The sequence below is a fragment of the Myotis lucifugus genome, unplaced genomic scaffold, assembly GCF_000147115.1.
Source record: "Myotis lucifugus unplaced genomic scaffold, Myoluc2.0 scaffold_0, whole genome shotgun sequence".
Taxonomy (NCBI): Eukaryota; Metazoa; Chordata; class Mammalia; order Chiroptera; family Vespertilionidae; genus Myotis; species Myotis lucifugus.
The window spans coordinates 47,115,821-47,129,961 of record NW_005871048.1 but is presented as its reverse complement, the minus strand read 5'-3'; the positions used below and the strand labels follow the sequence as shown (position 1 = coordinate 47,129,961).

General features: G+C 37.0%; 2 protein-coding genes across 5 annotated transcripts in view; one reads left to right on the top strand and one right to left on the bottom strand.

Moving 5' to 3' along the window:
* Window positions 1-5,305, top strand: part of NDUFAF2 (NADH:ubiquinone oxidoreductase complex assembly factor 2) — a 102,509-nt gene extending 97,204 nt beyond the window's left edge. For both annotated transcript variants that reach the window (XM_006081424.3, XM_023751689.1), the window contains one exon: window positions 4,976-5,305. In XM_006081424.3, coding sequence (XP_006081486.1) covers window positions 4,976-5,227 — 252 coding nt within the window. In that variant the 3' untranslated portion in view covers window positions 5,228-5,305. The remainder of the gene's footprint in view (window positions 1-4,975) is intronic.
* Window positions 5,306-10,816: 5,511 nt separating this feature from the next.
* On the bottom strand, window positions 10,817-13,980 carry SMIM15 (small integral membrane protein 15). 3 transcript variants are annotated; one of them, XR_001347433.2, is made up of 4 exons: window positions 13,442-13,861; window positions 12,886-13,022; window positions 11,669-11,987; window positions 10,817-11,490 (listed from the first exon to the last, which is right to left on the bottom strand). XR_001347433.2 is itself a non-coding variant. In XM_014452698.2 (3 exons), the coding sequence occupies exon 3, from the start codon at window positions 11,958-11,960 to the stop codon at window positions 11,736-11,738; it is 225 nt and encodes a 74-aa protein (XP_014308184.1). In that variant the 5' UTR covers window positions 11,961-11,987; window positions 12,886-13,022; window positions 13,874-13,980; the 3' UTR covers window positions 10,825-11,735. The 3 variants fall into 3 exon arrangements, 2 of the variants coding, with proteins under 2 accessions (XP_014308184.1, XP_014308183.1); XM_014452698.2 differs by lacking the exon at window positions 13,442-13,861 and adding an exon at window positions 13,874-13,980 and having other exon boundaries at window positions 10,825-11,987; XM_014452697.2 differs by having other exon boundaries at window positions 10,825-11,987; window positions 13,442-13,860.
* Between the last annotated feature and the right edge of the window lie 161 nt (window positions 13,981-14,141).

The following is a 14,141-nucleotide window of genomic DNA, read 5'->3' as shown; positions in this document are numbered from 1 at the left end:
GCACTGCCTGTTGTTTACTATCTGAGAAGTTTACTATTTTTTGTTCAGTTTTCTAGTTGTTTATAGCAGGAGATCTAGTCTGGCACCAATTATTCCATCTTGTTCTCAAATCTGTGGATTATACCTTATTAACACTTTTTATCTCAATCCAGTGGTAATGGTTGCTGCCTTTGTTGGAAGCTGTAGCACATTAAAACATTGGAGACTTTTCATCCCAGCAAATTATGAATATTTACAAAATTTTCACAAAAAAAGTTATTCAATGTACATCACAAACTAGTGGGTTAAAATTTTTTAGTACTTAAAGTACTAAAGTATAAGTATTGAGACTATTTTTGTACCCTGAGATGAAAAAGAGGATTGGATATAAGTTTTGGTATGTTTATTTTTTAATGGAATGGAATAAGTAATCATTAAAATCCACCTGTACCCATTTTTGTTGGTACTGTTCATTAGTCATTTCTTTCCCAGCCCCTACAGTAGCCCATTGAAGAAGACAGTATTGCCCTAGCCAGTTTGGCTCAGTGGATAGATCATCAGCCCTTTGACTGAAGGGTCCCAGGTTCGATTCCAGTCAAGGGCATTTACTTGGTTGAGGCCCATCCAAGAGGCAAACAATTGATGTGAGAGTCATATATATGTTTCTCTCTCTGTGAATCTCTCCCTCCCTTTCACTATCTCTAGAAATCGATGAAAATATATACTCAAGTGAGGATTAACAACAACAACAAAAGAGAGTATTGTTTTCTCCATCCTATATAATAAAAAGGTAATATGCAAACTGACCCTAACCACGGAACGACTGGCCGCTATGACACGCACTGACCACCATGGGGCAGACGCTCAATGCAGGAGCTTCCCCCTGGTGGTCAGTGCTCTTCCACAGGGGGAATGCCACTCAGCCAGAAGCCAGCTCATGGCTGGCCAGCACAGCGGCGGTGGTGGGAGCCTCTCCCGCCTCTGTGGCAGCGCTAAGGATGTCCGACTAATGGCTTAGGCCGGGGGGGGGGGGGGGATGGGGGGCGCAGGCCTAAGCCATTAGTCAGACATCCCCTGAGGGGTCCTGGACTGTGTGTGAGAGGGCACAGGCCCAGCTGAGGAACCCCGCCGAGCGCACAAATTTTTGTGCACCGGGCCTCTAGTTTTACATAAGGGAAACAGACACAGAAGGGTTAAGCAACATTGACAGGGTCACCCAGCTCGTAAAATGGCAAAACTGGAATTTGTATGCAGGTAGTCTTGCTTTAGAGCCCATGTTCTTAACCACTATTAACAAACTTCCAGAAGACCTAACAATGTGAACAGTATACACATGAGTATTTAAGATGTAAATATTTATACATGCACTGTCACTTTATTCTCATTTTCAGATAAAGAAACTGAGACTGAGCCCTGGCTGGTTTAGCTCAGTGGATAGAGGTCAGTCTGCAGACTGAAGGGTCCCAGGTTCGATTCTGGTCAGGGGCACATGCCCAGGGTTGCAGGCTCAATCCCCAGTAGGGGGCGTGCAGGAAGTAGCCAATCGATGATTCACTCTCATCATTGATGTTTCTCTCTCTCTCTCTTCTTCTCCTTTCTTCTCTGAAATCAATAAAAACATTTAAAAAAGAAAGAAAGAAAGAAAGAGAGAGAGAGAGAGAGAGAGAGAGAGCAAGAGAGAGAAAGGAAGAAAGAAAGGAAGAAAGGAAGGAAGGAAGGAAGGAAGGAAGGAAGGAAGGAAGGAAGGAAGGAAGGAAGGAAGAAACTGAGACTGAAAGAAGTTAAGTGGCTTTCTTGGTGTCACCGCTAGTCAGAGGTAGATTTGGAATTGAAACTATATCTATTTTTGTCAAGGTACTCTCTGTAGATGATCATCATAGTGCTTTTTTTTTTAAAATGAAAAGTGAAATACTAGAAACAACAATGAGGTATTCCTTAAATAAATCATGGCACAATGCAAGTCATAAAATACCACACAATCATCTTTTTTTCTAAAATATTAAAGAATATTTATTGACAGGGAGTAAAGCAGTAATAGTATATAAAAGGATAAATACTTATTTTGCATATATGAACATTCATGTAAAGGAAGGCCCACTTACTCTCGGTTTATCCCTCTATAAACACTGAAAGAAACATACTGTTTTTTACTGATAAACATATTGAGACTTAAGATGATATTGTTCCAAGAGAATATAAGGAAAATTCATGCTTTATGGCAGTTTCTACTGTAAAATAGGCTTTCTTACAAAATGACATGTTTATCTGTAAGTCTACAAATTCCTATTTTTCTACTTAACTACTTTCATTTTATCTATTCCAAATATTTACAAAACTAGATTTCCTTTCATAAATGATTTATGTTGTTTAACTTTAATGGAAGCTGTTAGCAAGGGTCTGATAACAATTAGTTTTGTTTGAAAAGACAAAAAGGAAAATTCTTTTTTAGGAAAAATTAGTCTCCATGTTTTTCAATTCTGAAATCTTTATCCCATCTTCATATGTTAAATTAATTAACATATTTTGATTGGCTCTCCATTTGCCTAAATAGTTGTTATAAGAAACTGAGTGGTCAGAGTAATGGTAAGTAAAGAGAAGTTATGTGAAGGCAGGAAAAAAGAACAGCTTTCTGCCATCCATTTCCTTTTATGCAGAAGGCAGAAGCTTGCACCAGCTGTAAGACTGCAACAGTAGAACTGAAGCAAATAAGTAGGTACAGGCAGCTTCAGGCCATGTGGCTGATCCTCATACAAAAGCCAGGCAAACCAGTATCTCAGTAGGCTCTTGCTACCCATGTTGGGTTACTAGTGCAAGTTCAACTCAGTCCTGAACCTTTCATTCTGCTCAAGAGAAAGACCTTCCATGAAAACAAGGTTCTTAGAGGATCTTGAAGAGTATGGAAGCATGGAAAAGTATTTTCTTCTACTTCCACTATTCCCAGTATATTATTGAGGGAGATCCTTTATGATATGTGGTCACATCACCTGAGAATTTTACAGTGTATGAGAGGCAAAGATTACTCTCACCCTCACTCACAGCAACTGTCCCCAACTCATAGTTACTATGGTTATTAAACTATATGTGGGGAATTGTCTATTTTGTGGAAATTACAAGAATATTTATATTCTTTCCCTCATATGTTTGCTTTGAGGGGGGAGTTTCATTTGATGGGCCCTTTGTGTCTAAAAGTCTGTAACACTATAACCCCCAAAACCTTTTTTTCCCTTTAAGTACAAGCCATTATTTTAAATACTAAAGGCCTAGTGCACCAATTCGTGCATGGGTGGATCCAGCCAGCCCGCCCCCATCAGGCTGATCAAGGGTGGGACCAGCCATGGGTGGGGGGGGGGCACGGGCAGTTGGCTGGCCGGCTCCTCCCCCTGGTTGAACTCCTGGTTGAACTCCCAGTCAAGGGGACAATTTGCATATTAGCCTTTTATTATATAGGATTGGTGCTTACGTTTTTAAAGGACTATTGTTACTTGAAATTCATTTGAGAAACCAAGATTGCATCATACATTTAGATTCCCAGATGTTGCTGTTAAGTGTCATATATATTTTGTAAGTGTCATTTTAAAGTGTTGAAATTAACAATTAACTTGGGAGTACTTGGTTTTGTCAGTGTTGTCAGATACATTACATTAACAAGTTTTGTTATATGTTCTTTTTAAAAAATTAGAAAATAACATAGCAAAAAGAACATTAAAATGGTCACCCATTTAGAATTGATCATGAAGACAGAAGAGAAAGAAGTAATCAGCAAAAAAATATGATGACTGAATTTCATGTTTTTAAGATGCATATCTTTTCAAATTTTAACATCTCTGAAACCAGCTGTGAAGGAGTATTAATTACTTTCTAGTGGTGCAAACAACAATGGTGCTTTTTAATTTGATGGCCTTGTCCTATATAATAAAAGTCTAATATGCTAAATATACGGTCAACTGGTTGGCCATTCAACCAATCAAAGCATAATATGCTAATGATATGCTAAGGCTGCTTAACTGCTTGTTATGATGTGCACTGACCACTAGGGGACAGATGCTCCAACCAGTAGATTAGCTTGCTGCTGGGGTCTGGCTGATCGGGACTGAGCAAGATGGGCTGGACACGCCCTGGAGCCCTCCCGCGTTCCCTCCTCAGCTGACCAAACTCCCACATCTCTCCCCGGCCCCAGTTGTGTCCCTCCGCCCGGGACCCCTTGGGGGATGTCAGAGAGCTGGTTTCAGCCTGATCCCACAGGCCAGGCCGAGGGACCCCACAAATTTGTGCACCAGGCCTCTAGTATTTAATAAAAGACAGTGACAGATTCCTTGTAATTTGGGGTGTACAGATAGAATAGCAAATCTGAGAGACAGGCTGCATTGCAAACTGCTCTCACTGGTTTGAGGAAACATTTCCATTTGCAAAGCGCTCCCTGGAACTGATGTGTAGAGCATGCTCAACTCTCTAGTTCCATTCCTCTGCTTGACTGCCATACCACTCCAGAGCAGAAAAAGTAGATGGGGCTTGGTTCTGGCAAGATAGAGGGTGGCCTTCGCATCTATGCTTTAACTCCCTCAGAGGAGACTGGTAGGGGCATCATTCTGGGGCCATCTTTCCTTCAGTTCATCTCCAGTAAAAAGTATGATTACTGATGATTAGCTTTCAGGCAGAAAATAGCTGTTAAGCTTAGAAAATCTTTGATAGAGTGACTGTTATGCTGTTGTGTAATATTTCATGTTAAGTAGTTTGTTTCACTTATTGAGTAGTAAATATTTCTATGTTATGGTCCTTCACATCTTTTTATTATAGTACATAAGGACAGAACTATTTAATTCAAGTAACTCTGGTATGTAATATAGCTTTTTCAAACATCTTGTACATATCTATGTATTATTTGAATACAAAGCAAGTATATACTTTATTTTTTACTAGCTATTTTTTAATACAACCTGTAGGTTGGGTTTTCTTCTAAATAGAAATTTAAGTTTCTCCTATCTATATATTCATGCAGGAAATACTAAAGAATGAAAAGTATAGAGAAGAAATTAAAATAAAAAGCAAAGAATTTTATGACAAAGAAAAACTCCTTAGTAAAGAAAGCAATGAACTCTTGGCTCCACCAATTGAAACTCAGATTAAAGGGCATGCATCTGCCCCATACTTTGGAAAAGATGAACCATCAGTGGATCCCACCAGCACTGGTCAAACCTTTCAACCGGGATCCTGGATGCCACAAGACAGCAAGAAGAAGCGCAGTCAATGAGTGCCCTGTGGTAAAAAGTTGTTTCATTTCTATGTATGTGACTATTTTAACAAATAAAAGTAAAAAATTACTTTGTGACTTTATGACTATACAATAGTTCTCTATTCCATTAAGTTTAAGAATTCGTTTTTTTAGTATGCATAAGAAATGTGAGGAATGTGCTTAGTTTTTCCCTCCTTGGATTGTTCCCATAGAAGTATAATATAGCTGGAAATGCTCAGGATTTTGGATCCTTATCATTTAAGGACCTCCAAGATATATCTTGGTAGAAATGATAAGGATAGTGACCTCTCCTAAATGATTAAATATAAAAGAAAAAAATGAGAAGACTACTATTTCTGGAGAGACATTCTATAAGATTCTAAGGATTAATCAAGAATATAAAATTGAAGCCTAGCCAGTGTGCTCAGTGGTTGAACGTCGACCCATGAACCAAGAGGTCATGGTTCAATTCCCAGTCAGGGCACATGCCAGGGCTGCGGGCTCGATCCTCAGTAGGGGGCATGCAGGAGGCAGCCAAATGATGAATCTCTCTCATCATTGATACTTCTATCTCACTCTCGCTCTCTCTCCTCAACTTCATCTCTGAAATCAGCAAAAACATATTAAAAAAATACAACATACATAAAATTGGATAAAACATTTTTAGACCAAGAAAACTTGATTGATAAATGGGGAAAAACAAAACAGAAAAACCGTATGCCCTCGATGAGTAGATGGGACAAAAGCTAGCTTATGGATTGAGGATGGAGTTGAGGACAAGAATTAGGGCCATTAGAAGCAGACTATCCATCACAAAAGTCTGAGAGAAGAGTAAACAGAAATAGTACAATTACTAGAATTCCATGAGATTAAAAATTACTTTGAGAAAATGGAAAATAGGAGAGGGTACTAAGAGAGTGATTCCACTGATAGTGGGGATTCCAGTGACTTGTATATTGAAGAAAAATGTAGATGGATGACAACATTAAAACACTGATTTTATACAAAGGTATTTTTGAAGGGTCATATATTTTTCTGAAGTGTACAACCTAGTTTTGTTGCTAGTTAGTCTTCTAATTTTAATACAGAGTTCTTTTCACAGTGTTTGGCCTTTTAATAGGCACTCAATAAATATGTACTGAATAAATGACCCAAATGTTAATGCTTTGAATAATATAAGGAAATCCTTGGGTAAGTGTTAACAATGAACTCCTAAAACAAAGGTTAAGATTTTTACTTAATAGATGGTAAAATTTTTATTGCTTAATAAACTACAGAAAAATACTTTATAAAATATACTAAAACAAGTAATCAAATCTAATCACTGTAAATACTGATTTAATGACAAAGCTGCTAGATGATAATACTAATATTCCAGCAGCCCTATTACTATCTCTTGATATCATTCATCAAACCTCAATTCTCAAACGTCTCCCATCTTGAACAATTGGCTTCTCAACCTGACAACTCTTTCATGCTAATAGCTATATGATCAGTCACAAGTCTCTCAGGCAACAAGAAAGTATGAGTCAGTTTACCAGTTAAAATCTCAGGATATTGTGCTGTATTTTCATGGTGTGTTTTTGTTTGTTTGTTTGTTTGCTTTTGTTGCTGCTTATTATTTTCATTTTTACTATACATTTCCTTTCCTTTTTGTTAAATTTTCATTTACATTTCATTCCCTTTTTGTTTTTAAAGTGTCTATAGATTAAACAGTACATTAGACATGTGCTGTATATAAGGTTAAAACGGGGATTCATTTGGATGTCTGGAATGGATTAATTCAATTTACATTATTTCTAGTGGGAAAAAATGATTTGGTTTCAAACAGCCGTCTGGAACAAATTAAGTTCGAGAAACGAGGTTCCACTGTAGAAAGTATTAGTACATTTTACCATAGAGGCAAAAAAGGAACTAGGCAACATAAAAATAGGTAAAATTTATAGTATAATTGATTGTAAATTAAGATTAAGATGTTCTTGAATGCTAGATTACAAGAAAAATTGTAAATATCCTAACATGCTAGAATATTTCTATTGCCAAATTCGTATTAGCTTAATGTATCTCTTGTACTAGTAAATGTTTGCCATATATATAGTCTGTTTATAGACATCTGAAGGTATGACAGAATTTATATTGCTTTTAATTTTTATAGTTTTCATTTAAAATATTTTACAGAAGCAGCAAAAAAATGTATTTTTTAAAATTTCCAGCCGAGTTCTTGTGGGAAAATACCTTATGTTACAGTAAGATGGTACCGGCCCACCATCATTAGAATATGCACTTTCAAAGTCATTTTGACAGGTGAGGAAGTTTGTAGTAACCCATTCACACTCCTTTCCTCAAGGCTAACATTTTTATGACCGATTGACTATTAGGTGTTATCAGAATAGAATTAAATGTCCTACATAAAAACTGATCTGTAATCTTGACCTAATTAACAGTCTTTTCATTATTCCTGGCTTTTAGGCCAGGCACATGCAAAGCAGAATTAAAGCATTAAATAAAATATTAGCTTGTCTACAATATTTCATATTTTAAATTGTTATATTTTGGACATTTATAATTATTTTAAAGAAAATGTTTTTCACCTCTTCAAGACAGACTTCAAAACTATGCAGTTTTTAAAAAAATTTAAGTACTTTCTCAGAGGTAAATCCTTCCTGATTTCTTATGCCTCTACAATACATGCATATAATATATATTTTAATCAATATTGGGCTTATTATATTTTAAAAACTATTTCAGTATAGAAAATGTGTTGGCTGTTGGGTTTAATCCTATAAATCTAGCTTAATAGCTATGCTTTGGATATTTAAAGTTAAAAATCAACAAAAAATGGAAGAAATAATTTTTCCCTATTATCTGTTACCTGTTTCCATTCCTACTTTTACTAACAGATTTCTAGCTATCATTTTTCTTTTTAATTTTTATTTCTTAATTAGCATTGAGCCAATACCATTATATTTTCTTAAGGCCATCTCATTACCGACACTACTTAAAATAAAACCTGAATTTATTTAGCCAAAGCTTTTTGTTTGTGTTCTTTGAAGAAAAAATTAGAGGTGAGAGTCTAATAGTCAAATTAAGTTAAGACTCCAACATAGATGAAGGAATGAATCCTAAGTTTTACCTTATGTTTCTAAAACTTTTGGTATTTGAACATGGAATCCCTTTTAATGTTTGAGAGATACAGAATTTGTCCAGATAGGATATCAATCAGAGTGATACTATAACCAATTGCAAACATAAAAGCAATCATTTCTAAATAGAAACCAAACTTTCTCTAAGTGAAAAGCATATGAGGTGTAAAGTGCCCCTTGCCACTTTCCCTTACTTCATCTATAAGGAAAGATGGAATGGGTATGGAGCTGTTAATTATAATTTACTAGAGGCCCAGTGCATGAAGATTCATGCACAGGGGGAGGGGGGCAGGGGGGTTCCCTCAGCCCGACCTGCACTCTGTCCAATCTGGGAGCCCTAAGAGGAGACCTCTCCAATCCGGGAGCCCTGATAGCTTAGGCCTACTCTCTGTGGTCTCTGCTCTCTGCAGGGCCTGGCCACTCTGAGCCTGCTGCCCAGATGCTCTCCACTGCCTCAATCTTCTAGTTTTGTTGTAAGAAGCTTTTCCTTCCAAAAGACAATTTTCTCGTATCTCCATTTTCCTTCTTCATGTTCTTCTCTCAGCTCAGCTGAAGAACTTTCTCCTGCCCAGAGGCCCTCCGCGGGTGGGGCAGGGCGGGGTGGAACGCCTGTGTAGTCACCATGGCAGCAATGCAAACGTCCTGGCCCGGCCACCGCCATCTTTGTCACATCAATTTGCATATTCCCTCCTTATTGGCTATGGGCACCATCTTTATTATGGAGTGATGGTCAATTTGCATATTCCCTCTTTATTAGATAGGACTAGAGGCCCAGTGCACAAAAATTTGTGCCCTCAGGCGGGCGGGGTCCCTCAGCCCTGCACGCCCTCTCGCAGTCTGGGAGACCTCAGGGGGCCTCCCTCTGTGGGAGGCGACTGGGTGGGTCATCGGGACGGCACCAGCCAGCAAGCAGCCGGCCCTGACCCCTCTCCCCCACCCATCATCCCTCTGCTACTGCTGCTACTGCTGACACGTGCCTTGGTTGGCCTGGCACCGCCTGTTCACTAGCCCCGCCCCCCGGGTTGTTCCACTGTTTGGTTAATTTGCATATTATGCTTTTATTATATAGGATTTCAACATTGGGTTTCCAGCTCATAGCTTCCTAAGCTTATTTCCAGTTTGTTTACTATAATTTCAAGAAATAAAGTTAGAAATGCCCTTGCACATCTGATACAGTAATAATACCATGCTGAAGTTTATCACATGGACACTAGGGATCAAGTTTCGACCCACAAACTTCGCAGAGAGGAGGAGGGGTTTTTAAATGTTTGCTACAGGCAGCCTTCCTTTTTTACCCCAAAACCAGCCAAAAAAAAAAAAAAGGTAATTGATTGTATTACTTCTCAGAACTTCAAACAATTTAAGTAGGCAATTTTTTAAAAGAAGTATTCTGGATAATAGTAAATGTGATTCTTTAAACTACAGTGCTATTTGTTTCAATGAGAAAAGATTAATTTTTCTTAAAAAATCCCAAATCTCACAGTAGGCTCAATTTTGAATTCCCACCCCCGTAAACACACACACACTAAGACACAGACACAATATTGTAAAATCTATTGACCTTACATGTATAAAAAGGCTTCATAAGTGTTGGGAAAAGCTAAAGAAACAACAAATGCCATATGCCAAACAAACATAAAATTGGCATATGTTTAAGACTTTAAAAGAAATTATAGAAAAAAATATTTCAGTTAAATTAATACCTTTAAATTATCACAACAGAACCAATGAAACCACAGCTTTAATAGATAACTGAGAATTAAAAGTATTTCTTTTGTGGTAGTGCTTTTACTCTAAAATATGGCCATAAGTGAGACCTATGTATATAAATACCTTTTGTGAACAACTTGATGGCAGAAACCCAAAAGCATTTTAGATATATCTTAACCTAGTTTTTTCTTAAACTGGCTTCTGCAGACACGAGGGTCAGTAGTTATACCTAAGCATTTTTTTAAAGTATTGTTTTCATTTCAATAATACAAAAAGCATATCTTGATCACCTGAATTACTAGCTCATAACTAAACACTGGATTATTTCAGTGCCTAGGGTTGCAATGTGTTGTTTACAATGGCATCAAGTAGGAACTGACAATCTAAAATAATGGTAGTATTGTTCATACCAGTACATAAACATACTTGGTTGGGGTAAGAAACATTAGCTTCAACTTTTACAAGTATGCTTATCTACAAATGAAATTCATAACCCTTTGAAAAGTCTAACTTTCATAACATAACTAACTTCAATTATTTAATTACCCCGCCCCCCCCCAAAAAAACCCTAAAGCCCCTTATAAAAATGTATCAATTTTATTTCAATATCTACTTTCATTTTTAAATTAAAGCTATTGGATAATTTCTGTAATTTAGAATTATCAGGATGAGGAAAATATTAATGAGCTATTAAATAGTGATAGCAAGTAAAATTATTGGACCATGCATTTAACTTATGAAATATGACTTACTCTTTTAGAGTTTCTTGAAAACAAAATTGAAATTTTAATTTTCACTGTGAACTTGATCAAAAATTATAGAACATCACTACATGAGTTCAAAAAATGGAATAAAAATTAAAAGAGGTATCTATATAATCAGCAAATTATCAGATAAGACATTTTAACTACATACTTCACATTTCTTAGCACGAGTAAGAATAAACTGGTTCCAAAGTACTACAAGGGTTAGCATTTTTACTGCAAGCTTAAATCACAGTGTTACTCTATTCAACAAGTCATCTCTAAGTAAATGGCAGTGTTCATAAGTACAAAAACTGTTAGTAGGTGGTACTCTATACAGTCAAGATGAATTTTTTATAAAATTAGATTTTAAAAAAGGCAGAATGTCTGATAATTACCAGTCTCTCGAAGGCTAGAATGAGGAAAATGTAGAAAATGAAGTACTCACTGATTAGTAATAATTGCTTTGAGAAAGCCAGAAATGATTCTAAGATAAAAGCAATAATGACAAAAGATATAATTAATATGCTGTATCTCTTTTTAAGCCAAAACATACTTTTCACCTCAGGACAGTTCTCATTTTTACATTCTTAGTTTCCTTTGTCCAGAACAGGACCCTTTTTGAGCCAGTATTTGAGTAGAGTTCATAATCTAAAGTCATTTTTTCTCCACAGGATGTATTAAGCTGCAAAATGGCAAATGACTAAGTCAGAAAGCATTTTTGGCATAATAAATAACTGTCAATAGACTTCTATACAGAAGCCTAAAAGCTGCTGCAGTAGCGGTCAGAACTAACATGATTCTTCCATATGCTCAGGCTTCGTTTATTAAATACTATCATAAATCCAGATAAGAAACCTTACAGGGTCCTTCCAAAGCTGCATAATTTCCCAAATGAGTTTCCTCTGGTTGCAGAGCCTGTTCATTCCTTCAATCCTTTTTCAGTCGTTTAGCTTTTGCAATATTTTCTTGGCGTTTTTGTTTTTTCTTTTGCTCCTTTTCCCTGGCCTCAATCATCTTGGCCAGCTTCCAGGACAGTACAGCACTTGCTAGAAACAATGGCGTAAGGGCCAAAATAACGGTTGTAAGGAAGCCATAGGGATCCTTTGCAGCCCATTCCACAACATACTCAGCCCAAGCTTTTATGTCAAACATCTTTGTAATGGTGTTAGGAAAAGGGGACTGGAAGAAGAGAACAAGAGAAAAGAATATGTAGTTAATCAAATTTTGAAAAAGTTACATTTATACAATCAGTTAACTCAGAATTCCATTATCACTCATTAGTTGTTTTTTAAAAGTACTAATTAGTACTATTTTAATAGACTAATATCTCCAGTTAAGAAAGAATAATTCAACTAGGACAACCAGAAAACTGACACTTAAAAGATGTGAAGGTATAGAAAATAGAAGTAAAATCCATGTGGAATATGTCATAAAGGCTATGCATTCTCACGTGCTGCCTATATTCAAGATAAACTTTATTTAGCAGCAAACTTTTATAAGAATCTTGAGTTTTATATACTCATTCCAGGAAACAGCTAAGTCCCATTTGTTTTTGTTGTGTGTTTTTTACATAGCCTTAGTACTATTAAGTATTAATGAACAAAAATACAAATCATCAACTTTGGTGTTTGAAAAAGACAAGCCAGAGTACAAGAAATGCTTGGAGTAGGAGAGGTAATGGATGGCCCTTTCCAGGAATAAAAAGAAGCTGCAATACTATCCATTCATATGCAAAAAGATATAAGCAAAATGTGACATGCTATTTTATGCCCTCTTTCAGCTTTGAGGACTCCCACTTGAAGACATAATTTAATCAATGAGAATATATTTAATAATGGGAAAATTAACCATGACAGGTGCCATGGATTTTGTTCCCTTTTGAGTTGATAAGGGAGGGCCATCTGGCAAATGAGGAGAGTGTGGATTTGAGTGTCATTTTTTATTGTGCCCTAGAGGCTTTTCTACCTTTCACATTTGTGTCAACCTCTATTCAAAGTGGAGAATTAGAATACCTTGGTAGGAATGGGTATATATACAGTCACTTACAATTTCAGCTGGAATTTAAAAAATTATCTACCTTATGCTTGAGTTGTGATCTCTAACTTTGTCCTGGATTAGTGAGCCAATTACAATTTCAGAAGGATGACCCCTGGTTGGTTGTCTTCTTCTTTAGCTCTACTACACACTTCTGAGAGAAGGTTTAAATTCTATATGCTGGATGGGTTGAAAAGAATAAAAAACAACTTTAAATCACAACTTTCAGGATAATTATAATACAATTTTAAATGAAAAATGTCTAAATACTAGATATGCAACCTATAAATGACACCTAAAATTGCCTGACACGTTATAGACATCTAATATCGATTTCTTTCTTCCTAATTAGAAAGAAATAATTACTACAACTGCAAATGCCCTATAAGAAAATCCTAATTACTGGAGAGCATGTATTTTACTAAATAACTTATTTCAACAATACAATTATGAATTTTATAATTCAGTGACATAAAGAGATGTTAGCTCACTGATGTTATAGCATATCCATTCCTAGATCTTGAACTTTTTATACTAAATATGTCATCGACTATTTACTTATAGGATTAGGTACATAATTACAAAATCAAACACCTCACCTTACGCTTTAGTTTTTTTTCCTCTCTCCCCATTACACGATTCGTATTCTCCATAGAAGAATCAAAAAAGATAACCAAAACAAAAATCACCCACAATCCCATCACCTCAAGAAAACTATTACCACTGGTTTTAATTATAGCCTACGATTTCTTCATATTTTGAGCTGAACACACATTAAAGTGCCTAAGACTTGTTCAATATCCTAGCTCACCTTCCCACCCCCAAATTCAAACGCCCCACCCCCACAGTCGGACCAAGGCTCTACAGAGAACCGCCTGTTTCAACTCCAGCCCAGCAATGAATTAACTCATGCAAAATGCGGAGCTAAAGGAACTTTGCCATGAAGAATAAAGCAGGAGTGAAGGGCCTGGTTTATGGCGAAGTTCTCCCATTAACACACAGACAGGGGTTCCAGTCCACAGGCCACACACCTCCCGTGGGCGTCCCACACTCTCAGGAATAAATGTTTCTTTCTGCTTCCGTTAGGGGTTCACCGGGCTGGTCTCCGGCCAGAGCCGCGCCCGACGCTTCACCGCCTCCGCGCTTCCACCTCTTCCTTGGGGGCTCCCCTCCCCGTTGTTCCTCCCTCAACCCACCAAACAGGGCGCTGGGCCCAGGGAGCGTACCAGTCGGGCCGGTGGGTAAAATCCCAAAAGACTTGGTTATCATGACGTTGTGAAAAAAGTAAAAGAAAAACAA